We start from the raw sequence: 22226 nt of genomic DNA, 5'->3' as shown, positions 1-22226 counted from the left end.
TCCCAGCGGCTACCACGCCAGAAAAACCCCACCACTACCAGAAGGGGCAGGGACACACCAGTTCACTGTCACGACAAACGCAAGTATCACCATCTCACCACAGAAAAGCGGCGGGTTTTCCGGCCCAGGAGGCATCCTGCGGGGTGAACCTCCTGGGGCCGGTTTTTCCCTAAAAAAGTAAGTTGACGGCCTTGCAGTCTTCCACTCCAAGGTCTTCCCACCCCTCGCAGCGTTTTGTTTACCACTTTTTGTTTTCACGATTGACATATACTAACAACGGTCATCTCAAATACTCGGCTAGGTCTCATGGCGTTTCTGTGCGCAAACGATCTGGGAAGAAGTGCAGGCACCGATCGGTGCTGCTGTAAGTCAGCATTCTGTACGATTTACGAAACATTGATATTCATCGTTGACTAACTCTTTTTCAATTACAACGGGTCGGATCGAAGAGCGACATGGGACATGCGGGTGACGGAACGGTTAGGGTGCTGGACGGTTGGGTGATTATATTTAAGTTTACCGTTTTCTGATCTTTTCGTCTGGCTCTACGAGGCGGAGATGACTTGGGTAGGACGGAAGCGGGATAAAGGGGGGAGTTGCGGATGGAGAATAATAGAATAAAAATGCACGGATATTATTTGGACGTCACCCAGAGACGTGGTCATCGAGACAATGTGAACGATGCCGAAATGTAACGTATTGTCCCACATTTTGTAGACATGACATGAAGTTGTAAGTGTGGTTTGTTGTTGGTCGATCCTTCTTCAGCCTTGTTCCTTAATAGCGTTCCATTTAGCGCGATGCCCCACCACCACAGGGCGCGTTCTCCTTAATTGCACCTTCCCAACGTCCACGTACCAGCAGCCTTCCCCTGGCCTGAAATACAAAGACGTGAATACAACAACAGACAGTGCATGCATTTGGGAGTGAAGCGGCCCCTCCTCACCCAAAGATACGCGACAGGAAGATTTGTTGCCATATTTGCGTGGCCGCGAACAACAACACGCCCATCGCGCCATGGACGCGTTTCTCGCGGCAGCCTTGGCGCCAAAGACAAGGGCCAAGCGCAAGTCGACACCGTCGATGCATGCTCGGAATGACAGCAATGAGAGCGACAACAACGGCCGTGGAAGCGGCAGCCGTACGGGTACTACGAATGACGCGAAGCGACCGCGGCCACGGGGTTCTAGCCTAGCCACGGAGACCAAGGCTGAGACCGAAGTGAAAGTGACGACAGAGACGATAACGACGAGGACGAGGACGACAATAGAGGAGGCCTCTGGGAGGACCAAGGCAACGGCGTCACTAGACGGAACGCAGAAGCCGACGATGCTCTCGTTTCAGGACACGATATCGGGTCAGAACACATCGTCGTCAGGCCCAACAAGGACGCGATTGATACTCGACAAGGCCATCGCGCTGCAGGACAAGGGCCGCCTCGATGACGCGTATAGCCTGCTGACGCGGGCCCTCATTGCGTGCGTCTGCCATGCGCAGCTCCGAAGCCAGTTTAAAGATGCTGGTGTGCCTCTGGACGCCATCGACCCTGTCGGCCAGTGCTCTTGCCGGGACTTTGTCGCCATGGCCCAAACGCGGCGGCCACAAACAATGTCTCGGGGTTTTGGCGCTCCCACGCCCGGAGAAGGAGAAAACATGCCGTTTTCCATCTCCGAACTGGACCTGGCGGCCGTGTACAACTTGGCTACAAGAAACCCGGTGTGCACATGTGGTTCAGGGCGCCTGCGTTGCACAGAGCCCGACCACTTGGCCGCGCTGGACCGCCTGGCAGCTGTGGCTGGCAAGTTGGGGCGCCACGAGGACGTGAGCCGCATCGGCCAGTGGTACATGGACCTGGCTCCCCAACACGCGGAAGGTTACCTGCATGTGGCCAAGGCAGTGCTGGCGCTGACGGCGGCCAAAAAGAAGGATGGACGCCTGAAAGACGATGTTAGGCGAGAACGCGAGCAGGCCCGCTTCACGGCGCGCTGCCTCTACACGCACGGCCTGCACAATGTGCGCGCCCACGGCGACGCCGCCGGCGACCTGGCCCAGGTGCTCGCGCGCTGCTGTCGCCAGTACAGCCACGATGACTACCTGCCAGACCTGCCCGTCGAGACCGTCGAGGCCATTTTCCGGCACCTGTCGCTGTCCGACATCCTGGCATGTCGCCGTGTTTCCAGGCGGTGGGCGCTTGTTCTGAAGCGTGTTCGTCTTCGGCCCGCCCAGGTTCGCTTCCATGGACGGTCTGAGGCTCCCGTGAAAGGTCTGCAGAGCCTCCTGCGGCAGATGCCGGACCTCAGAACAGATCACCTCAGCATTAACTTTGCGTATTCTCGAGATCCATTGCGGACGGCACGGTTTGCCACACTAGCCCTCAACCATTTTAAGGATACGGAGAGCCTAGAGCTATGGACGTGGCCATACAACCAGTTCGTTTCGAGTTTTGATTCGATCGCGCCGACAGCACTTGTCACTGTCACAGACGGCAAAATAGCTATCGAGGCTCGCCTCGGCCCCGCGCCTCTCCCTCCCCTTCCTACCGTGTCCAGATGCCGCAAATTAACACTCCACGCCGTCAAAAACAACGAAGACCTGGCCGTGGCGAGATGCCTTGTCCCATGGGCCAGCCAGTCCCTAGAGAGCATTGAGCTAAACGGCTCATTCGCGGGTGGCCCATTTGCCTTTAGATTACCTCGTCTGCGACACGTCAAGTTGCTCACCAGTCATTGGGGAATCGACAAAACCGGCTTCGAATTTATGGCCAGCGTCTGTGGGGTGTCGACGTGCCTCCAGCAGCTGTACCTGGACGACATTACTTTTTTCATACACCGCAATATTCCAACCGCCGCCGAGGTCGAGCTTCTTGGACGGCTTACGGAAGCCTTCCAGCATTTACATACCCTTGTTATTGGACCTCGATGCCAGCTTTCCGGCTCGTCATTGCTGCCAATGGGCATTGCCAGCTTTGTTATTTTCCCTCCCCTGCCGCCAGGTCTGCGGTGCCTTGATATTATGACGGACAAGGAGTCTCTCGCTGAGCGCATAATGTTTGGTGACGGCTACGACCCAGGACTCACGACAATTATGACGGGCGGTGTCGTCCGTCCACTGCAGCACCTGGAGTCCTTCCGGTGTCTCAGTCCTGTCGTCAACCCTGCGCATATGTTCCAGCTCATTGAGCCTAGCCTTGGTGTCGCCGGCTGCCTCGCCCACCTCGAACTCAATGTCCGCGATTATGCTTCTGCTTTTATGCAAGACCTTCCACCTTGCCGGCGGATCCCCTTCCCCGAGCGTATTCGCACGATCGGCCTCTACGACTTTAACTGCAGCTCGACGTCTGCTGGATCGGATGTCCTCATTCGCGACCGCATCTTCCTCGACTGGGTCCGCCAGTTCCGCAATGCCGAGACCATTTCCGTGTATCCCGCCTGGCGGCACGCGGCCAGGGCCAATGACGGGGCCGAAGGTGGGCGGTTTGTCGTGGCGCTTGTTGAGCAGGCGCTGCGATATGCCGCAGCCGACGCGCGGACAGCTGCTGAGGCCGAGGACAGAAACGAAAAAGACATTGACATGAGCCGGCACCTCAAGCTGCGCACCATCTATCAAGGGATGCTGCACGGGTCTTGGCAGCAGCGGGCCACGAAACTGATAGCCGGCCATCCCCTCCATATTCCACCTGGGCATCTCGACTACCGGCCACCCGTCTATCCATGGCCGGACCGGACGGACGAGGTTGCCGAGAGGGACAGCGATTTATGAGAGTGACGAGAAAGTATGAAAGCATGATCAGCAGAGATTACGCTTTAGATACGTTCTACGTGGAAATGAACTTGTGGACAAGAAAACTTCATCAAATTCGTGAATAAAACAGCCGTCATCGTCAAATGCAGAAGCGCCCTCGATGAAAAGGGGGATGGGAGAAGAAAATAGGGGCAAACCAATAACCCAAAATAAAAAGCAAGATCGAAACCAAAAACACACACAGTGCCATTCAACCTCCCCTGTTTGTGCACACTTGTAATTACAATTACCTCCCGGCCCCACCTCACGATAAAGCCTCCACTGCAGCCGTCTCTGCCGTCTCTTTCGCTGTCGCCGGTACCGGTGCTGCGCCTTGCACGCTGCCTGCCATCAGGCTCTTGAGCTCCCACGGGTTCAGAGTGCTGCGCCGCCGCGAAGCCGCCTTGCTCGCTCGCCGCTGGTCCTTGTCTTTGGGGTCGCGCTTCTTGCGGAGGGGCTGTTGGGCCGGCTCGCCGTTGATGGAGTTCACTGATGTCGACAGGGGTGCCTCGGCCGCTTCATCTGCTGCAGCCGTCTTCTTCACCGGGTCAACATCATGGGCTTCGGTCTCAGCCGCAGCCGACGCAGCAGCCGGAGCAGCTTCGACGGCGGGCACGGCCTTGGCCTTGGCACCGGCCAAACCGCTGCGCGCCGCCTTGAGCTTGGCGCGAACGCGCGCTGCGTCCGCTTCGCGTTCCGATGCCGCCAGCTTGGCCGCAATCGTGGCCATGTTGAGGGCCGGGCTGGCCGGGGGCGGTGCATTTGCATTTGCGCTTGTTGGGAGCGGTAGGCGGGACGTGGCACTGACAACAGCTCCTGGTCCTGCCGCGGTGCCCGCACCACCCGAGCCACCGGAGCCACCGGACCCACCGGCAGCAGCCGTCTTGGTCGGTGACCGGCTGCGCGCGCGGTTGGCCGCAGTGGCAATGGTCGTTAACGGCACAGATGGTGGCGGCATCTGTCCCGAAGAATTCGCGGAGGAGGAAGAGGAGGAGGACGCCGTGGTCGTGGTCGTGGGCACTGCAGCTGTCTTTTCATCGCTGGCATTCCTGTTCTGCACACGGTCCCGTCGTGGCCGAGCTGTCGTTGGCGCCGTTGGAGCAGACGCGGCTGTTGTCAGCTTGCGAGACGCGAGAGACGACACTGGTCGTGTTGTTGGCGCTGCTGCGGCCGTTGTGACAGAGCCGGTCGCGGGGACAAGTGCCACGCTGTCTTCCGACGTGGCTGTGGATGCGGCTGATGCCTCCGAAGCATGCGAAGCTGCCGAAGCCGGACGCTGCTTCTCCTGCACCAGCGTAGACACTGGCTGAGAAGCTGCTGCCGTTGTCGTCGTTACTGGTTTGCCAGCCCGTCTTGCCGGCAGGGGACGGCCACCGGTTGCTCTCGCCGAGTTGGCTCTGCTGAGACCTGTTGTCGTTGTCGTCGCGGGGGCTACAACCCGAGGAGCTGCAGGCCTGGCGGTTGGCTTTTCTGCTACCGCGGCAGCGGCCGCGGTAGCTGTAGCTGTAGCTGCTACAATACGCACTTGTCTGCGTTCTTTAGCCGTGTCTTCCACCTCGCCTGGTCGCTGTCTGCCGCGGGTTACGGCTGCAGTCGTGGTGGTGGTGGTGTTTGGTGCTGCTCCTGTTGTCGCCTTCGCGGTCTGTTTCGTAGTATCCGACGAGGACGACGCCTTTGTACCCTGACGGTTACCGGCCGAGTGTGATGGCCGCAGGCCAGGCTGGTTCCCCTTTGCCTGAGCGGCCTTTGGCTTAGCCGGCTTTCTTTCTGCCTCCTTCTCCTTGATGACCGCTGCCGTGACCTTTGACAGAGCTGGCTTCTCAGGTGGCGGCGGCGTTGGTGAGGGCGTTGACCGCGAGAACTCGACCGGTGCTGACGACACGTCCTCGAGCGATGGGACCATAATGGACTGCTCGATAATCTGTACGTTCGGCCCGTCGTCGTCGAAATCGCCCTCGTCGTCGTCGACATCGTCTGCAAAGGTGCTGCTGGCATCCGACTCGCTGTCGCTCAGACCTTCATGGCCAGGGGCATAGTCAGGGGCAGGTACCAAGTGTAGCGTCTCAGCCGGGCTGGGCGTGCGGCCCAATGGCGGCCAGTTCCGTACACGCGCATTCTTATCATCGTCGTCGTCGCCTTGACTGTCTTCGCCGCCTTGGTAGCCCCCTTTCTCTTCGCCATCTTCCGCCTCTTCCTCCACAGCGTTCAGTCCTAGGTACAAGGGCGGCATGCGCAAGTCGAGACCATACGATGTTTCGGCAACGTTACGCACGCGCACCGGGCTAAGCCGCAGGCCCATCTTGATCTCTTCCATGTTGACTGACCGCCCGCTCGTAGCCATGCGTTTCCGCCAGCCATCCAGCAGATGCACGGCCTCCTTCCACCGGCCCTCCATCTTCTCCCAGCCGTCGCGCAGGCGGCCAATCTCCGACTCGCGCTGGACCACCTCCTCGATCGGCACAAACGACGGGTTCGTCAGGATCGTTCGCAGGTGCTCGAGCACGGCCTCCATCTCTGCTGCCAGCGCGGCGCAGTCCACCATGCTCGTGGCTGTCGCACCTTCACCCGTGGCTCCCCTTGCGTCCTCCTCCCCGGCCGGGACGTAACCACTCATGGCCTGGAGGCGTCGGCTTGTGTGGCGCACCAAGTCCAGCAGCATCTCGTTGTCGTCGCTGAGACCGCGGGCCAGGTCAGCCAGGAAGGCATTGGTCTCGCTGCGCAGGTCGTATTCAGAGGTGGTTGTCGCGTCGGCAGCCACGTTCGTCGCGCTGCTGCGGGTCGTCGGTGTGGATTGGAGCGAGCCCAGGGCCGATCGAGGCGTGTGCTGTGGATGATGGACTGTCGAGGAAGACGAATCGCCGCCCGAGATGGTGATCGTGGTAATCGCAGAACTCCGCCGCTCGCCGCGGGCACGCCCGGCATCCGACACGGCCTTTTTCAGGCCGTCAATCTGCCGGTCTCGCTTGCGCACCTCGTTGGCGCACGACGCGCGCGTCTGTGCCACCTGCTGCCGCATCCGTGCGGCCTCTTCGCGCAGTTTCCGGTTCGCCGCGTCCGCTGCCACCAGCTGGGCCCGCAGGCTCGCCTCGGCCGCCTCGCCCAAGTCGGCGCGGCGCTGCGCTTCAGCGTGTCGCTCGATGGCGCGCTGGAGGTCGTTGCTTTGACGGAGCGATTCGGCACGGACGGTGCGGAGGGCTGTGGAGAGGGATTCGCGGTGTTCGGCGTCACGCTGCATGCATGGTTAGTAAGATCAACAGGGAGAGGGCAGCAGGGGCCAAGACCTACGTCTCGCCGCAGGATCAGGTCGTTGACGACGCTGATGACGCGCGACATGGTGTCAGCCGTGTTGTCGCCGGCTTTTTCGTCGGTCTTGCCGTCTGTCGCATCACCGGCCTTCTCCTTGCCCTTGCGGCTTCGTCCCGCCGGGTCTGCAAAGTCAATGGCCTGGCCATCGCGTAACAAGCCGCGCGAAAGCAGCTGGTTGTTGATGTACAGCGAGGCCGTCCGTAGGTTCTCAATATCTGTCATGGCGAATTTGGATGCATGGGAGGTTCGTCGCTGGAGGGGTATCAAAACAAGAGGAAAGAAAGCATCAAAGCAGAAACACTAAAAGTATCGAAACGGTTTCGAAAGTCTGCAGGCACGATTTGCAGTTTGCAGCTGCAATCGATGTGTGGTGGGTGAAAGTGGTGGTGTGGTGAGCGTTGAAGATAACGTGCCGTGCCTGGATGCGTTCCCCTCTTTCTTTTCTTTTCTCTTTTTTTTTTGGCGAGGGAGTTTCTTATTTTCTGCAGGGCGCACCTTCCCGTCCTTCGTCTGTTGTTGTTCCGTGTCGCTCCTTCCACCCTTGCATCATAAACAGCGAGCTAGGGCAGGTGCCAATGCTCGGTTCGTCCGCAGCTGCGTGTTTTGTTTCGTTTTGGCTCCTGCCGGCGCTAGTGTTGCTGTGGAAACTCGGGAAGACCCACTGCGTGCCAGCGTTTCGGACACGTCACGTGGCACGCTGTCGTCGTTTGGTGACGGCATTTGTTTACGTCGCATTTACTCTTGTTATTCATTTCGCCACATACTCGGTAGGATTTCTCCTCTCTCATTTCGCTCTGCAGTCAAAATAGATGCATTGTAAGCTCCTTATTTCGTGAGTTATTGTTTGCATCGGCTGCGGACCAGAACCAGCTGGAGTCAATGGTTTCTCTGCCTATCATTTCTTGCCCGGCTGTAAATAAAGGCTCCCTTATGGTCGCGATTGCCATCCGAGACACGGCAGTTAGCGAACCTAATGCAGGTTAAGCGCCCACTAAGGGCGATAGGTACTGTCGCAGCCGCGTTGTTCCAGTGATCCCCTCCCACTACAGCCAACACAACCACCTCCACCGCCACGACAGACGCATCTCACACGGAAGACAGACGTCGCCTCCGCTCTCTTGCCGAGCCGTCCGTGGCGAAACAGCGTCTGAGCTTCGCGTCCCGTGAATTGGGTTGCTGGGTCTTGGGAGGCTCGATATCCCCGCGACGGCGATATTGCTGTCTGTGCGTTCCATGCACCGTGGCGTCTTGTTAGCATGGGACCTGGGCCTGTAAACAAAACCAAGAAAAAGATATCCGGTACTGAGTACAACGCGGCTTCAGACGATGTTGAGAAGATTGTTGTTTAACGCGGATGTTTTCGGCAGCCACCGGCCGCACACTCGAGCATCTTGCGTTGCCCGTCTTCGTGAGCAGCCCGTGCTTCGCTGGCCCCGCGGCGTCATCATGCAGCGTGCGGATAAAAGAAGACGAAGACAATAAGTAAAGAACGACAGTCACAAAAGAACATACCACGTTAAAATATTGTGCCATGTCAGCTGCCCTCGCCTCACGCCTCGGGCTTGAACTTGCCGCGCTTCTCCCGCATGGCCGCCACCCGCTTGCTGTCCTCCTGGAACTTGCGCTGCAGATCCAGCTGCTCTTCCTTCTTGCGCTCGCGCAGCTGGAACCGGTAGAAGTTGGTCATGTCCTGGCGCTGCCGCTCCTGCTTGGCGAGCTGCTTGGCCCGTGCCGACGCCGCCTCCTGCTGCCGAGCAGGTACGCCACGGCCACCGCCGCCCGTCGTGCCGCGTGTCACCGTCACGAAACCGTCCTCATCGGGCACGTTGCGCAGGCGACGTGCCAGATCGGCGGCTGCAGCCTCCTGCTGGTTGAACAGCGCAAAGAAGGCGTCCACGGACTCACGCAGGGACTCGCGGTTCGGGTACGCCAGACGGTTGTGGCCGGCCAGCCAGGGTGCACCGAGAGACGAGCCCTCGAGGGACGGCCACTCAGGGTACTGCGAGCCTTTGTGAGCTTTGGCAACCGCCTTCAGCACGACGTCCACGCTCTTGGCATCCGCAAAGAGGGCCACGGCCGTGCTTCCACTGCGGCGCAGTGAGCGTGGCCACGTTGTCGGGAGCGTGGCCTGCTGCCGCAGCTGCTTGGCTGCGGCCTTGCTGCTGTCGTCCTGGTTGCCGTCTCTGCCGCCTCTGCCGCCGTGGCCGCCCTCCCGCTTCCGTTTCCGCGATTGCAGATCGGCCAGGCTCGCTGCCTGGCGGGGCAGGACAGCATCGAAATCGTCAAAGTCAGACTCGGAACCGTAGTTGTCGTCGTTGGCGTCGGCGTCGTCGCTGTCGTTTTCGGGTCTCGCCTTGGCAGCTCGCCTCCGCTCCTCCTCAAACGAGATGGACTCGAAGCGGCCTGGGCCTACCAGCGACGCAAACAGCGCCCGGAAGTGCTCTTCTGTGCTGTCCACGGGCACGTTAGCCACGAACAGGCTGCGCTCGTCATCGGCCGTTGCAATCTTGGGCGCGTTGCGGCGCACGTAGAGGAAGTGGGTGGCGGGCGGGAGGTGGGCTAGCGACGGCAGCTGGGGTAGCTGGACGGGCAGAACTGCATAATCGCCAAAGGATTTTGGTATTGATGCCATGGTGAGTGTGTGTGTGTCGGAGATTCGCGGCAAGGCTGTCAACTGACGGCGAAGCAAAAGTCTGTCCAGACGACTGAAGCATTTTGGTGCACTTTTTGGGACGGTTAACTTTTTCGGCGATAAGATAAACTTTTCAGTGGGGCCGTTACAGTGGCTGAAAGAATCGCTGGCTGGCCAGTGGCACGTGCCAAACACCCCCGACATCGCAGTACCTAGAAGGAAGGAGCGACATGCAATTTCGACGTTTTGGTTTCACAACGGGGGAGGTGCGATCGACCATAACGTCTTACGGCTGCCGAGAAAAGTTTGTCATCATCGCGAACCTCTCGAGCATCTCGAACGTCGATGTTTTTGACTTCATTTAGTTTTCTTACCCCATCAGCCTTGGCCATGGCCCACCACACCGACATCCACCATAGCTTGGACAAACACGCAATGACGTCGCACGCAACTGAACAGCGTTTTCAGCGCGTATTCTTTGTAATCCGAAAACCGCTCGATTTCCGACTTCGGAAAGAATCTACGAAACATCGACGCGCAGCCTCGCCAGAAATGAACAATAACGGATGGCACTGTCGAATTATAAGCCGGTGAGCCAAGCCGCCAAAAGCCGAGATGCACTGGGCGACCGCCGTAGCATCCAGGCCGCCAGTGGTCGATCTATTTTGCCCAAAACGGTAAAACCTTCCTTGCAGTCGGCCTGCAATTCCAAGACTGGATGCAACGCCGGACATCATAGCTTAAGTGCCATAACGGTTTGAGGTGCTGATTTTTCAGCTCGGGGGCATTTTGTCATCGCATTCTTCCCCTAGGACCCTAGCCGCCGTCCCTGTCTTACGGATCCGTTCTTACGCCCGCGGATTTGTTTCGTTTGCATTTTGTTTCGTCTGCAAGACGTCTTTGAAATCTCCAAGGGGCATTTTCCATCGTATTTCCACTTTTTTTTTCTTCTTTTTTTTACATTGTTCAACTTTTGAGCCGGGTTCGGCAGCACACACAACGCCCATTTATGATGATACGAACAGCCTGAGAAAAACCGGTCGCTCCCCAATCGATTGTGAAGCTGAATTGACCTCGTTCAGCCTTTTACATCTCGCCGTCGCTGTTTTGTGTCCCATCGTTTGATCACTTATATCGGTTCTCTCGCTCGCTCTTTTGCCTTTGTCGAGTGTCCGAGATGCAGCTGCCCACCCTCCTCAACTGCTTGTCCATACCTTGAACGGTCTTGATGGCTGAATTGCCCTAGCCTTTGACCAACATCCTCCGCTCCCTACTCCTCGAGCGACAGACGACACCATCATGTCACCGCTTCGCCGATGCCTGCCTTGGCAGCGGCCGGCTGAGGCTGGGCCTTCTGTGCCCGACAAGCCGCCTTGGGGTGTCCAGTATCGCTCGTCGACCTTCTTTATCGTCGGCTGTGTCTGCTTTGCCATCTTCACCGACATCTTCCTCTACGGGCTCATTGTGCCCGTCATGCCGTATGCGCTGACCGAGCGCGCCGGCATCCCGCACGACGACCTGCAGCGCTGGACCACGATCCTTGTCGCCACCTACGGCATTGCCCTCTTTGTGGGCAGCCCCATTGCCGGCATCTACGCTGACCACACCTCGTCGCGCCGCTGGCCGCTCCTGCTGGGCCTTATTGCGCTTGGCGCCGCGACTGTCTTGCTGTGCGTCGGCCGCAGCATTGGCGTCTTCGTTGCTGGCCGTGTCCTGCAGGGCTTCAGCGCCGCCGTCGTGTGGAGCGTGGGCCTTGCGCTGCTGGCCGATACCATGGGCCGGCGCATCGGCCTCGCCATGGGCTATGTGGCCATCTCGCTGTCGGGAGGCCTGCTGTTTGCGCCACTGATTGGCGGCGCTGTCTACGCGGGCTCCGGCTACTATGCCGTGTACTACGTGGCGTTTGGCCTGATTGTGCTGGACATTCTGTTGCGGTTGCTGCTGATCGAAAAGAAGATTGCGTGCCGGTGGCTCAAGGCGGAGGCATGTACCGCAGAGGCACCTGTCGATCTGCCGCGGCCGCCCACCGCCGACGAGGAGGCGGCTGGGGGTGCTGCGGGCGTCACGCCCGCCGTTGCCCATGCCAGCCGCGTCGTCAGCCATGTGAGTGACACCGGGCTGCCCCCGACGCCGCCCGAGAAGAGCACCTTTCAGCGCATCTGCATCCTTTTGCGCTCGCGCCGCCTGATCTTTGCGCTGCTCGGCATTCTGATTGACGCCGGCGTCATGACGGCGTACGACACGGTGCTGCCGCTGTATGTGCAGGAGACGTTCAACTGGTCGTCGACAGCTGCGGGCCTGATCTTCTTTGCGCTCTTTATCCCGCCGCTTGTCCTGTCGCCGCCCGTCGGAGTGCTCGCCGACCGCTGGGGTGCCAAGTGGCTCTCTCTCGTCGGCTTTGTCGCGCTCGTCCCGCTGCTTGTGTGCCTGCGGCTCGTCGACCACAACACCTACCAGCAAAAGGTCCTTCTTGGCGTGCTGCTGTCACTGGCGGGCGTTGCTCTGACCTTTTCCAACGTGCCGCTCATGGCCGAGATCAGCTTTACGATCGAGGCCGAAGAGGAGCGCAACCCGGGCGTCTGGGGCAGCAAGGGCGTCTACGGCGTTGGCTATGGCCTGTTCAACACAGCCTTTGCCCTCGGCAGCGCCGGCGGCAGCTTGATGGCGGGCTACATCCACGCCGACTATAGCTGGGCCACGATGGCCTGGGTAGTATCCATCTGGTGCGGTGTGGGCGCTCTCAGTGTCGCTTTCGGTGTGGGCGAGTTTCGTGTCGGTCCGCCGGCCAAGCCAAAATACAACTCTGCCATGGACGCTGGGGCCGTGTTGGCGCGTGCACCGGCTGCGCCTGAGAAGACGGCCGGTGGCCCTGTCTCTGCACCTGCTCAAACATTTGGGGCTGAAATTGGGGCAGCCAATCACTCTAGCGGGACTGCGGCTGCCGTGACGGGCACGAAGTAGCACCCCCCAACACACGACGTCTCAGAAACAGGACCGTCGGGTTGCGGCCATCGGATGTCGTGTGCTTCTGTGCGAATGGCCGATGGATGATGATCGCCACCGCGTTGGGCAGTAATGCAGTCCGACGGAAATGGCTGTGGCATCGACACTTTACACCGTTGTGAGATATGGTGTGACGTCGACTGACGTGACGAGGCGGGTGCAGGTGCAGGTGCAGGTGCAGGTGCAGGTGCAGATGGGAACACGACTGCGGATGCAACACCAAACGTTCGAGTAACCGCCCTCACCCGCCTCATTTGCACAAGAACTTTAGACTACGTCCACCCTCCAGGATCTACATTGATTCGTCCGACAAACCATAGACACCACTTTGTATAATCAAAAATATATAATATATTAACAAACGTATTGTCGTGTGCGTAAATACTACTCAAATCTCAATCTCGACGCGCCCAATGCCGCGGCTGACACACGACAACATGCTGTTGCCCGCAGCCTTCTCTTCGCTTGTCAATGCTGTGCCGCGGTGGTCGATGCGTCCGGCGCGCACAGTGACTTTGCATGTCGCACAGTTGCCCACCTCGCACGACGACGCCACTGCATCGACACCAAACTCGCGCTGCAGCACCTCCAGAAGCGTTTCGTCTTCGCCAACCCGCAGCGTTTTGGCCCGCGCGCCGCCCGCGTCGCCGTTTGCGTTGTCGCCGTTGGAGGCGTCTTCTGCCTTCCGCACCACAACGTCAAAGGGATCACCCGTCGTGTCGGCCGAAAAGGCTTCAAAGTGCACGTCGCTGTCGCTCAGCGAAGACGCACGTGTCGCCTCGAGGGCCGCGTCCATCATGCGCGTCGGACCACAAAAGCTAATGTGGGCGTTCCACGGCAGGCTGCTCACAATCGAGGCAATATCCATGCGCTGGCCTTTGGACGCGTCGTAGACAATCACCACGTCCGGCCCGAGTGCCTTGAGCCGCTCGGCAAAGGCAACCTCCTCGGCGCTGCGCACAGCATAGTGCAGCACGCAGCTGTAGTTGATGGACGTCAGTGACTCAAGATGGGCCAAAAATGCCGTGATGCCGACCCCGCCGGCCACATAAACGTGGTGGCTGGCGGCGGATACGATGGGCACTCCCGCGGCAAAGGCGCTGGCATGGACAATGCTGCCGACAGAGACAGCCTCGTGCAGGAAGCGGGATCCACCGCGCGACGTGGCCGCGTCGTAGGCAATGCCGAGCTCGAAACGGCGCTTGTTTCCCTTGACGATGGAATAGGAGCGGACAAGGCCCCCGTCTTTCTGATCCCCACCATCGCCGTCACCGCCCAGCCGCAGCCTGACATGCGAGCCGGGGTCCAGCTCGTCGTCGTTTGGTTCGGCGTCGGGCTTGGGCGGGTCGACCGCCTCAAACACAAACGACACGATCCGGGGTGTTTGCTTTGTCTTTTCGACGACGCGGAACGGCAGCCACTTGTCGTCCGGTTTGCCGTCGCCGCCCTCCGCCAGCCGCGCCTTCTTGCGCTGCTGCGCCTCATGCTTGGCCAGTCGGCTCTTGAACTGGTTCTTGCACTCGGCGCCGAACTCGTCAATCGCCGCCAGCTCTTCCACCATGGCCATCTCGTTGGGCGACCGATGCAGATACTCCTGCACGCGCTCCAGCGGCCAGGCCGGGTTTGGCCGCCGCACCAGCCGCACCTCGTCGCCCGCCTGCACCGTTCCGGGACGCAGCACGCGGTAGTACCACCCCGTGCGGCTCGTCTTCCACGTGTTGGGCGCAAAGTTGCGCAAGCCAAAGCGGTGGTTGAGCTTGAAACAGGGCTGGCGCGGCAGGCTGACTTGGAGCAAGAGACAGTCGCCCTGCAGATCCTCGTTTGAGAGGCCCGTGTGCGTCTTGCCGTTGATCTTGGGCCCCACGGCAAACACGTCGCCTATGTGGATGTTGCGCTCGTTGAGGTGCGCAAAGACGAGGTTCTCGCCAAAGCCACCGGAGCGGAAGCGGGCGGCAGCCGCCGGGAACTCCCGCTGCCACGTGGGGTAGTGTGAAGCGCAGTCTGGGTGGTCAGTCTGGAGAGCGAGGCAGGTACGGCGGGTCAGGCGGAAGGAGCGACTTACACCCGTGAACGGCCTTGTCAATGCCGCCATGAAAAGTGTAATCGTGTTCACTGCCGACGATTAGACAGGGCACAAAAATACGTGCTTCAACTTGGGCGCACACTCACTCGTCGACAATGCCCGTCAAACCCACCTTGACGCGGCCCGTACACAGGTCCTTGTCAATGGCCGACGTGATTTTGAGGCCCTCGAGCGCCTTCATCTTGCCACTGCGGACTTCTAGAATCACATCTGATGTGATAGGCTCGTAGAGGTCGAGCACAGGAGCTGACGGGGTGGCTGCTGGGTTGGTCGATGTGTTGCCCTGTGAAGGATCGGCCGAAACGCCGCTCTGGGTGCCGCCCGAGAGCGGGCTTTCCGGCGCGCGCGTGGTCTCACCCATGATTTTTTGGTTCTTTATATGTTTTTCTTTCGTTTCTTGCAAGTGAGGCTCAAAGAAAGAAATCAATTTGTTTGTAACGTGGCTGCACCGGCTCTGGCTGCTGTCGCGTGGGACAAAATGTGACGAGTGTGATGTTTTGTAAGCCGGGTGCCAGTGACTCTTCGCCCATTGGATTCACGAGGTCGGGCGCTACCTTTGCCCCGCTTACACAAGAAAACATGCCACTGTTGTTCGATACGGCGACTGCGCAGTAATTACTCCGCACAACAGAGGAAGAAGAGACTAATGCTAAGAATACGAATTGCAACGTTCGAGTTGCCGCTAATCAGCCCAATCAACAAAGGGCAATTCCGAGCGGTGCAAATTGTCTTCGAATCGACAACTTGAAAGGGGAAATGTAAACGCTTTGCTTATGAATTTTGGCTTGAGTCAACACAGAGATGGAATCAGCAATCTATGCCAAAAAAGCCAAGGGTAGGAAACAAGGAAAAGAGAAACAGGATTGAAAGGGGGAAAATAGAAAACCAAGAAAATTCAAACGAAAAGAGAAGAAGCCAATCTCCACAAGGAAATAAAGGGCCAAAACATGAGGCTGACAAGACCTGGCAAGGACCACAAGCGACGAGAATGGCGGTGTCGACTTCCAAAGCCAGGCTCGCAGAGTCATGAGCCAATAGAATGGCCCAATGCCTCCTCGGATCCTGCTGGAGGTTTCCACATGCGGCTCTATGTGGCTCGCCTGTCTCGCTTGTAGAGGAACCGCGAAAGCCTTGTGCTAATAATGCTCCCGGTCTGGACCGTTTCCCTTCCTTCTGTGCCGCCGTCCTGAAATATCTGGCAGATCGACGATGGAAGCGACAAAGGCAGAGCGGCTTCTTCCCACTCTTCCCCTTCATCACGTCGTCACCCACCATTTCGCATTTTCTGGTACGACGTAATACTTGCCACGCAGACGTTCCCTGCACGTGTGGTGCACGAGGCACGTCCTTGCTATTCCGCACTCTGCGGGACTGGTGCGGCTCTGTCGCCTTTCTTTCGGGGCATTTTCTTTTTGTCTATTGTTTATTTACGAATTTTTTTTTCGTCCCCCTCTCGGATCGCGCACTGCACAGCACGCACTCTCCGCACCCCCTGTGCCACCGTGTTTGCCGAGTAATGAGGTCGCTTGGTGGTTGACCGGTCCGAGGTTGAAGTGGCCAATAAGGCTGAACCGGGAGGCTGCCTCCTTGTCGTTTTCACCTTGTCCCCCTTTTCTCCCTACTGGGACTTTTGACCTCCATCGGCCACACACTCTGTGTCCGTTGCCCGACCGATTACTTAATAGCTTCCAATACATTGCAGTTGACGCAGCTGACAGGCCAAGAGACACGCCGTGACATGCTGTGAGACGACGTGAGGCGCAACGGAACATGGTAGCGTGACAGGCCAACAGAGTGGCAAGCTGAGGAATACGATCTGGCAAGAGGAGGCCCCAGAAGCTATAACAGGGCGGCCAACGGCGGTACGGAGCCGCATTCAACAAGACGTAGTAATCATCGACGCCGACGTGGCGCATATAGACGACATGGCTCGGGAACGGCTTTTGGAGCTTGTGTGATAAGGTGTTTGTTATTGTTTTTGTCACAGATCATGTCGTGCAGCGCGGAGTCTCACACGAACACCTGGTCCTACATGCCGTGTGTCTTGGGTCTCGATGGTGGTTGCAATTGCAGAGGGTGTGAAGTATACAAGTGACCAATAACGAAAGCTGTGGAGAGCTACGGGAGTCCAACAGTCTTGTGCCTCTTTTTATGGGATTGTTTTCTTTACACCGTTAATATTTGAAAACAGGGTTTGCCCAACGCCCGAAAAAGGGCTTGTGTCTTATGGAGGGACACGAAAGGCAGGCGAAGGAAAGACAAAATAAGTGGAAAGGCCCGAATGCGATACGCTTAAGAAACAAAAAGGGCAGCAGTCATATTTTGAGCCTCATTATTTTCTGTCGACTGGAGCGCTGAGCCCAAGCTCCCTCCGTACTTCGCTTTTTGTCCGTCTAGGACTGTCTAGAGATGGTTATGCCTGGATGGGCATGGATCAAGGCTGTTTGCCCCTCGCTGAGCCGTGATAATAATAGGCCTTGGCGGGGGAATATATTTGTAGTAATTAACGCAGAGCCTCACTTCAGGGACAAACGACAGGGGTGCCAAAGTGACCGACAAACGAAACGAACCAAGCGACCAACATGGAAATAAAGAAAAGGAGCAACAGACGTGAATGTGAGTGGGGTAAATAATATATCTGATATGATCGAAGTATACTTTTTTGTCGTTTCTGTCAGAGAGCCTCAAGCTCGCCACATTCAGGCGGCCGGGGCGACGGATTCTGGTGCTCTGGCCTCTGGCGGGGTGCCACGCAAGGTGTTCTGTATGCTGCTATGAAATAATCGAGAAAAATTCAAAGGAAGCAGGTCAATACAAGCAATCGACTGTCGAAGTACAAGCTGCAGTACACCGTAAAAGGAGTAACAACAAAAGCCCAACAAAAGAAGAAAAGAGCCGCCGATCCACTAACATCCCCATGCGCGGTAGCGCGCTTTGTCCCTTCTCATCCCTTTGACCTTTGTATTTAAATGCGTCTCATTCCTCTTCTTCCGCCGCTTCATTTACTTTTGCTCTCCATTCCATGAGCACATGTCCACGTTCTATATTTATTTCCACCTTCTAAATTCACCTTGATCTTTCAAATGTTGACTACGGCTTCCCTGTGTCCATCCGTGGACAGAGTCGTCGCCGCTGCCGTTTGCCCAACTTCCCTGTCGGCCGCTCTGCCTCTAGAGGCCTCAAGAGCCTCGCCATGTGCTCGGTCACTCGGTTCTCCTCGGCGGCATCCATCACTCGCTTGCCCAATGAGCTGATTTGGAACATTGTGCAGCTGCTCGACGTGGAAGAGGCATTCGAGCTGAGCAGGTCGTGCCGCTTTTTCCGCGACATTATGCGAGACGACAGCATCTGCCGTATGCTCATGGAGGTCAGTCAGTCAGTCAGTCAGCTTGTTGACTCTTGTTTTTGCGCTTCATTTTCTCCTTCGCCTTGTGCACCTTCTGACAGCACAGAGACACTTGCCTTTTTCAGACGAGTGCGTTCGCATGCGTCCGGCATGGCAGTTTGCCGCTGCCCTGAGAGCGGTCGCCAAGCGGCATCTGGCGATTGCCCATCTGCAGCCGTTTGCGGCCGCCGTGGTCGCTGAAGCGGACGTCCCCACTTACGGCGGCCGCAGCGGGAGTGTCGCCGGGAACGGCTCCACTTCACCCGGCAATGGCGGGTATACCCGCAACCCCTATGTCCGACCGGCGTCAGCACCGCCATTTGTCTATGCCGGCCAGACGCTGCTCTACATGGTCGGCCGCACGCTGCGGATTCTGCCGCTGCACGGCGGATCGACGGTCCGTAGAGAGATGACGGTCCATGTGCGGCGGCTCTTGAACGAGGCCGTGCCGGCGTCCCATGGCAAGCGCAACTTCCATTTTCGGCCGCTGCACTATTCCAGCGGTATTGTGTCGTGCGTCTACGTGCACCGCGTGCCGGGAACGGGCCACCAGGAGAGCTGGCTGGTGCTGTTCAACCCCGTGACGCGATGGTGCCGCAGCCACCGTCTGGCGCTGCCGCATCATCGGTTGTTTGTCCGCAACAACAAGGAGTACCTGGTCTTTGGCACGTATACGAACCGACGGCTTCCCGAGCAGGACACGGACGGCGAGGGCCTGGGTGGCCATGGAAGCAGCAGCTTGGCAGCGAATGCGTCAACGCCGACGCACAGCGGTCACCGGCGCTGGGTGCTGCGGCACTACAGTATTTTGGACGACGCGTGGTCGACCAAGGCCATCTTTGTCGACAACTCGATTGGCCTGGCAGATCTGGGCAGCAGCCTGTGCTTTGAGGTACTGGACGGCTACTTTTACGCGCTGGCCAACCAGCAGCGGTACTTGGACGAGGACAACACTGATGTCGACCGATACGACGGCGAGGAAGATGAGGAGGAGGAGGATGGCGACGAAGCTGGTGATATGGGCACTGGTTCCGATGCGAATGGAGAACAGAACAACAGCAGCACCAGCACCAGCACTAACGCGCTGTCGGGCCGCGCAACAGGCCTTTTTGCGCCGTCGTCGTACTACACTTGCGAGCGCTTCCTACTCAGCGACCCGCAGCGCCGTGAAACCCCGACGCGGTCATCATTGTGGCGACGGCGCAACGACGAGGGCCCCGTGGACGACCGTTGGACGACGCTGCGTCTGGAGAAGAATGAAGCCACGGGGCAGATTATGGCCGTCGAGTCGCGCAAGGAGTGGCTGCGTGTCAGCGGCGCGAGCAGCAGTAGGCGGACATACTACATGCAGCCGCTGGTGTGGAAGAGCCAGGCCCGAAATCAAAATCGAGATCAAAATCGAGATCAACATCCAAATCCAAGAGACGGGACCAGGATACAGCGACGGTCCGCAGCGCAACTGGCCCGCCGCCCCGAGCACGTTCACCCCGGCGACGATGCCGCGCGCATGATGCCTTTGACGCTCAGCCGCTGTGGCGCGCGTGTGTACAGCTCGGGAAGCCGTACGTTTCTGGATCTCTACTACCAGAACACGCCTGCTTGGGCGGACCCATTGGCCAGCCGCCCCCGCCTGGTCCTGCGCGCAGGCACACGGCGGACGCGTGTGCAAAGCGACAAGAATGACACCGACAACGAAGGAGGGGACAGCCTTTTATACCCAATGCGGGAAATCAAGAAGCGCTACGTGGACCGCGACGTGGTGACCTGGCCACGGCCGTATGGTAAAGGCGAGAGCGACAACAGCGACAACAGCGACAACAGCGACAACAGCAACAACAACCCCACCAAACAAGAAAAGGCGCTCAATGACACCCTGAACCCGCCAGGTTACTGTGGCGCCATCACAGCGACCTCGTGGGACGACCGGGTGCTCGTCTACGCGACTACCAGCACTGGCAGCGGAGAGGTTGGCACGCGGCAGGCCATTGTTGTCGTCAGTTTCGACCCTACACTGTGTCTTCCGGGGCTGGACAGGTGGGGGGAGGAAGAAACGGATGCCAAGGAAGACTGCGGAGCAGAGGAGGAGGGGCTGCCTCGGCCGGCTTGTCTTGTTAGCAGAAAGCGCAAGCTGTGCGACCTGGGTAAGGAACAGGAGCACGATGCGGGAGAGGTGGAGCAAAGCCAGTCAGGCCATTCGCAGGCCATCGACTGTCAAGCCATCGACTTCAACAGTCAGATGACAACAGTGGCCGATGAGAGGGGAAAAGGAAAGGACACCGTGCTGCTGTCGCCTCGTCCCTCTCGTCCTTTGTCACCCATGGATGTGGACGAAGAGGAAGAGGCTCAACGGAGCTGGGTCACGTCCGTCGAGCCTATGTACCGCGCCATCGGCCGTGGTTTTGATTTTTCTTACCACAAACGGAGCCGGACAGGGGGCTACAGTGGGCCATTGTGACATTTACAGTTGCATACGTTATGGAGAACGGAGAGGGTGAAAGGAGAGATGCCATGAGACGTTTAAAATATCATTATGTTTTTGCTGCCTTTTTTGCATGACATAGCTCATAACTTTCCAACAATGCAGAGAAGTGGAAAAGGGACGACACGAAAAGGTGTGAAGGAGTGAACAGAACGGACAGGCGAGGGTTGGGGGAAGCTGGGGCCCCTCTTTTATGACACAGGGCAGGCCGGCTGCGATATGGGGCAACGTGTGTACTGTTGTTTGGCCCTCGGGCGAGTAGGTTGGCTCGACATTTCCTCTGTTGAAAAAAGTGAGGCTGAAAGGCAGACAGAGGTAGGACTGAAATCGAGGCGGAATCGGACGACGGTTGGAGTGAAATTGTTTATGTTGGTGTTTTATCTCCGCCGTACCCCTCGTATTTCCCTTCCTCGCTGATACGAATTACGGCATGCTCCCTTGGCTTCCGTGTTGGGCACGCCATGCCATACTGTCTAGAGAAGGCGTAGGAGCTGCAGCAAGGATTGTTGTTGAAAGAGAAACGATGCAAGGTTGAAAGACTGAGATGGTATGCCTAAAATGACAGAATGCTAACCTTCTTTGGATTTATTTACAAACCGTCTTCCTTCCGAACTGCGCACAGAACTACCCACCGGACAATTTTAAGGACATACGGCCTATGCAAAGGCAGGAACATAGAGCTGAAATGCGATATAAAGCACAGAAAGAAACGAAAATAAAGGCTACGTTCGACGCACGGACGAGTTTGAACTGATACGTAAACCCACCCCACCCATGAGAAAGACTTCACTTTCAGTCCCATGACGCCGACTGGACAGAGAGCCTCAGCCTTGTCGAGCTTCCGTGCATCCCGCTTGTATCGAGGCCCCCTCTTCAGGCTCCAGTCTGGAGGCAACCCTTTTCTTTTGATTACGCAAACTGGCTGGTCCATGGCAATGCGGACATCTTTTCCATGAATATCATTGTAGAATTGCCCGTTTGGGCTTCCCGAAATGTGCAGATATGCGTCTTCGCCCCGCGTACCGTGGATTTTGGATCCCATTTTGACTTTCGAGCGGCTTTCCAAAACAGCGTCTTGCATGAGGTGCCCCAACAAGTCTCAGCATCTGCAGTGTACGTGGGGAAGACACCTCATTATGCAGGGCACAAAGATGGCGTATATGCCGCATGGGGGTGAGTATCTCGGCAGCAGCGTGTTCTGAGCCTGGTGCTTTGATACTAGCAGCGTCTTCTTCTCGGTCTCGGGCTCTGTCCCCCACGATCGACAGAGTTGAACGCCAGTGGCGTGTAATCTAGCCCATGGTCGACATGGAGACGCATGGGGGCTGTGGAGAGTCTTGCGGTATTATTTTATATTTTTGTAATTGTGCGTCTGTGATGGTTCGTCTCCTCCCTCTGTCTTCGACCATCACCACCCCAAGTCCGCGGCTATGCTTTGCGAAGCAAAAGACAAAAGGAGTGAAACGAGAGAACACCGCAAACAACACAACCGAGAAAAGTAGGACGACTGAACGGCAAACAAATGCAAAAGCCTTTGGTATACGAGTATTATCTATAT

At 57.9% G+C, this 22226-nt stretch overlaps 6 protein-coding genes across 6 annotated transcripts; 3 read left to right on the top strand and 3 right to left on the bottom strand.

The window, feature by feature from the left end:
* Positions 1 to 1017: 1017 nt before the first annotated feature.
* Positions 1018 to 3759, top strand: SPBR_06596 (uncharacterized protein; the record flags this gene model as incomplete). The annotated part of the gene is made up of 1 exon (XM_040764852.1): positions 1018 to 3759. One exon carries the CDS (start codon positions 1018 to 1020, stop codon positions 3757 to 3759), a length of 2742 nt encoding a protein of 913 aa, XP_040616586.1.
* A 286-nt stretch (positions 3760 to 4045) lies between these two features.
* On the bottom strand, positions 4046 to 7308 carry SPBR_06490 (uncharacterized protein; the record flags this gene model as incomplete). Its single annotated transcript, XM_040764746.1, has 2 exons — positions 4046 to 7009; positions 7066 to 7308. The coding sequence occupies 2 exons, from the start codon at positions 7306 to 7308 to the stop codon at positions 4046 to 4048; spliced, it is 3207 nt and encodes a 1068-aa protein (XP_040616585.1).
* A 1327-nt stretch (positions 7309 to 8635) lies between these two features.
* Positions 8636 to 9718, bottom strand: SPBR_07523 (ribosomal rRNA-processing protein 7; the record flags this gene model as incomplete). Its single annotated transcript, XM_040765777.1, has 1 exon — positions 8636 to 9718. The coding sequence occupies one exon, from the start codon at positions 9716 to 9718 to the stop codon at positions 8636 to 8638; it is 1083 nt and encodes a 360-aa protein (XP_040616584.1).
* A 1299-nt stretch (positions 9719 to 11017) lies between these two features.
* On the top strand, positions 11018 to 12679 carry SPBR_07057 (MFS transporter; the record flags this gene model as incomplete). The annotated part of the gene is made up of 1 exon (XM_040765312.1): positions 11018 to 12679. The coding sequence occupies one exon, from the start codon at positions 11018 to 11020 to the stop codon at positions 12677 to 12679; it is 1662 nt and encodes a 553-aa protein (XP_040616583.1).
* A 430-nt stretch (positions 12680 to 13109) lies between these two features.
* Positions 13110 to 15165, bottom strand: SPBR_06840 (uncharacterized protein; the record flags this gene model as incomplete). The annotated part of the gene is made up of 2 exons (XM_040765096.1): positions 13110 to 14693; positions 14917 to 15165. The coding sequence occupies 2 exons, from the start codon at positions 15163 to 15165 to the stop codon at positions 13110 to 13112; spliced, it is 1833 nt and encodes a 610-aa protein (XP_040616582.1).
* Positions 15166 to 17997: 2832 nt separating this feature from the next.
* On the top strand, positions 17998 to 20644 carry SPBR_06619 (uncharacterized protein; the record flags this gene model as incomplete). The annotated part of the gene is made up of 2 exons (XM_040764875.1): positions 17998 to 18175; positions 18276 to 20644. 2 exons carry the CDS (start codon positions 17998 to 18000, stop codon positions 20642 to 20644), a joined length of 2547 nt encoding a protein of 848 aa, XP_040616581.1.
* Between the last annotated feature and the right edge of the window lie 1582 nt (positions 20645 to 22226).

The sequence above is a fragment of the Sporothrix brasiliensis genome, assembly GCF_000820605.1.
Source record: "Sporothrix brasiliensis 5110 chromosome Unknown Cont20, whole genome shotgun sequence".
Classification (NCBI taxonomy): domain Eukaryota; kingdom Fungi; phylum Ascomycota; class Sordariomycetes; order Ophiostomatales; family Ophiostomataceae; genus Sporothrix; species Sporothrix brasiliensis.
Note: the sequence above shows the minus strand (reverse complement) of the source record. Positions and strands in the feature narration are given on the sequence as shown.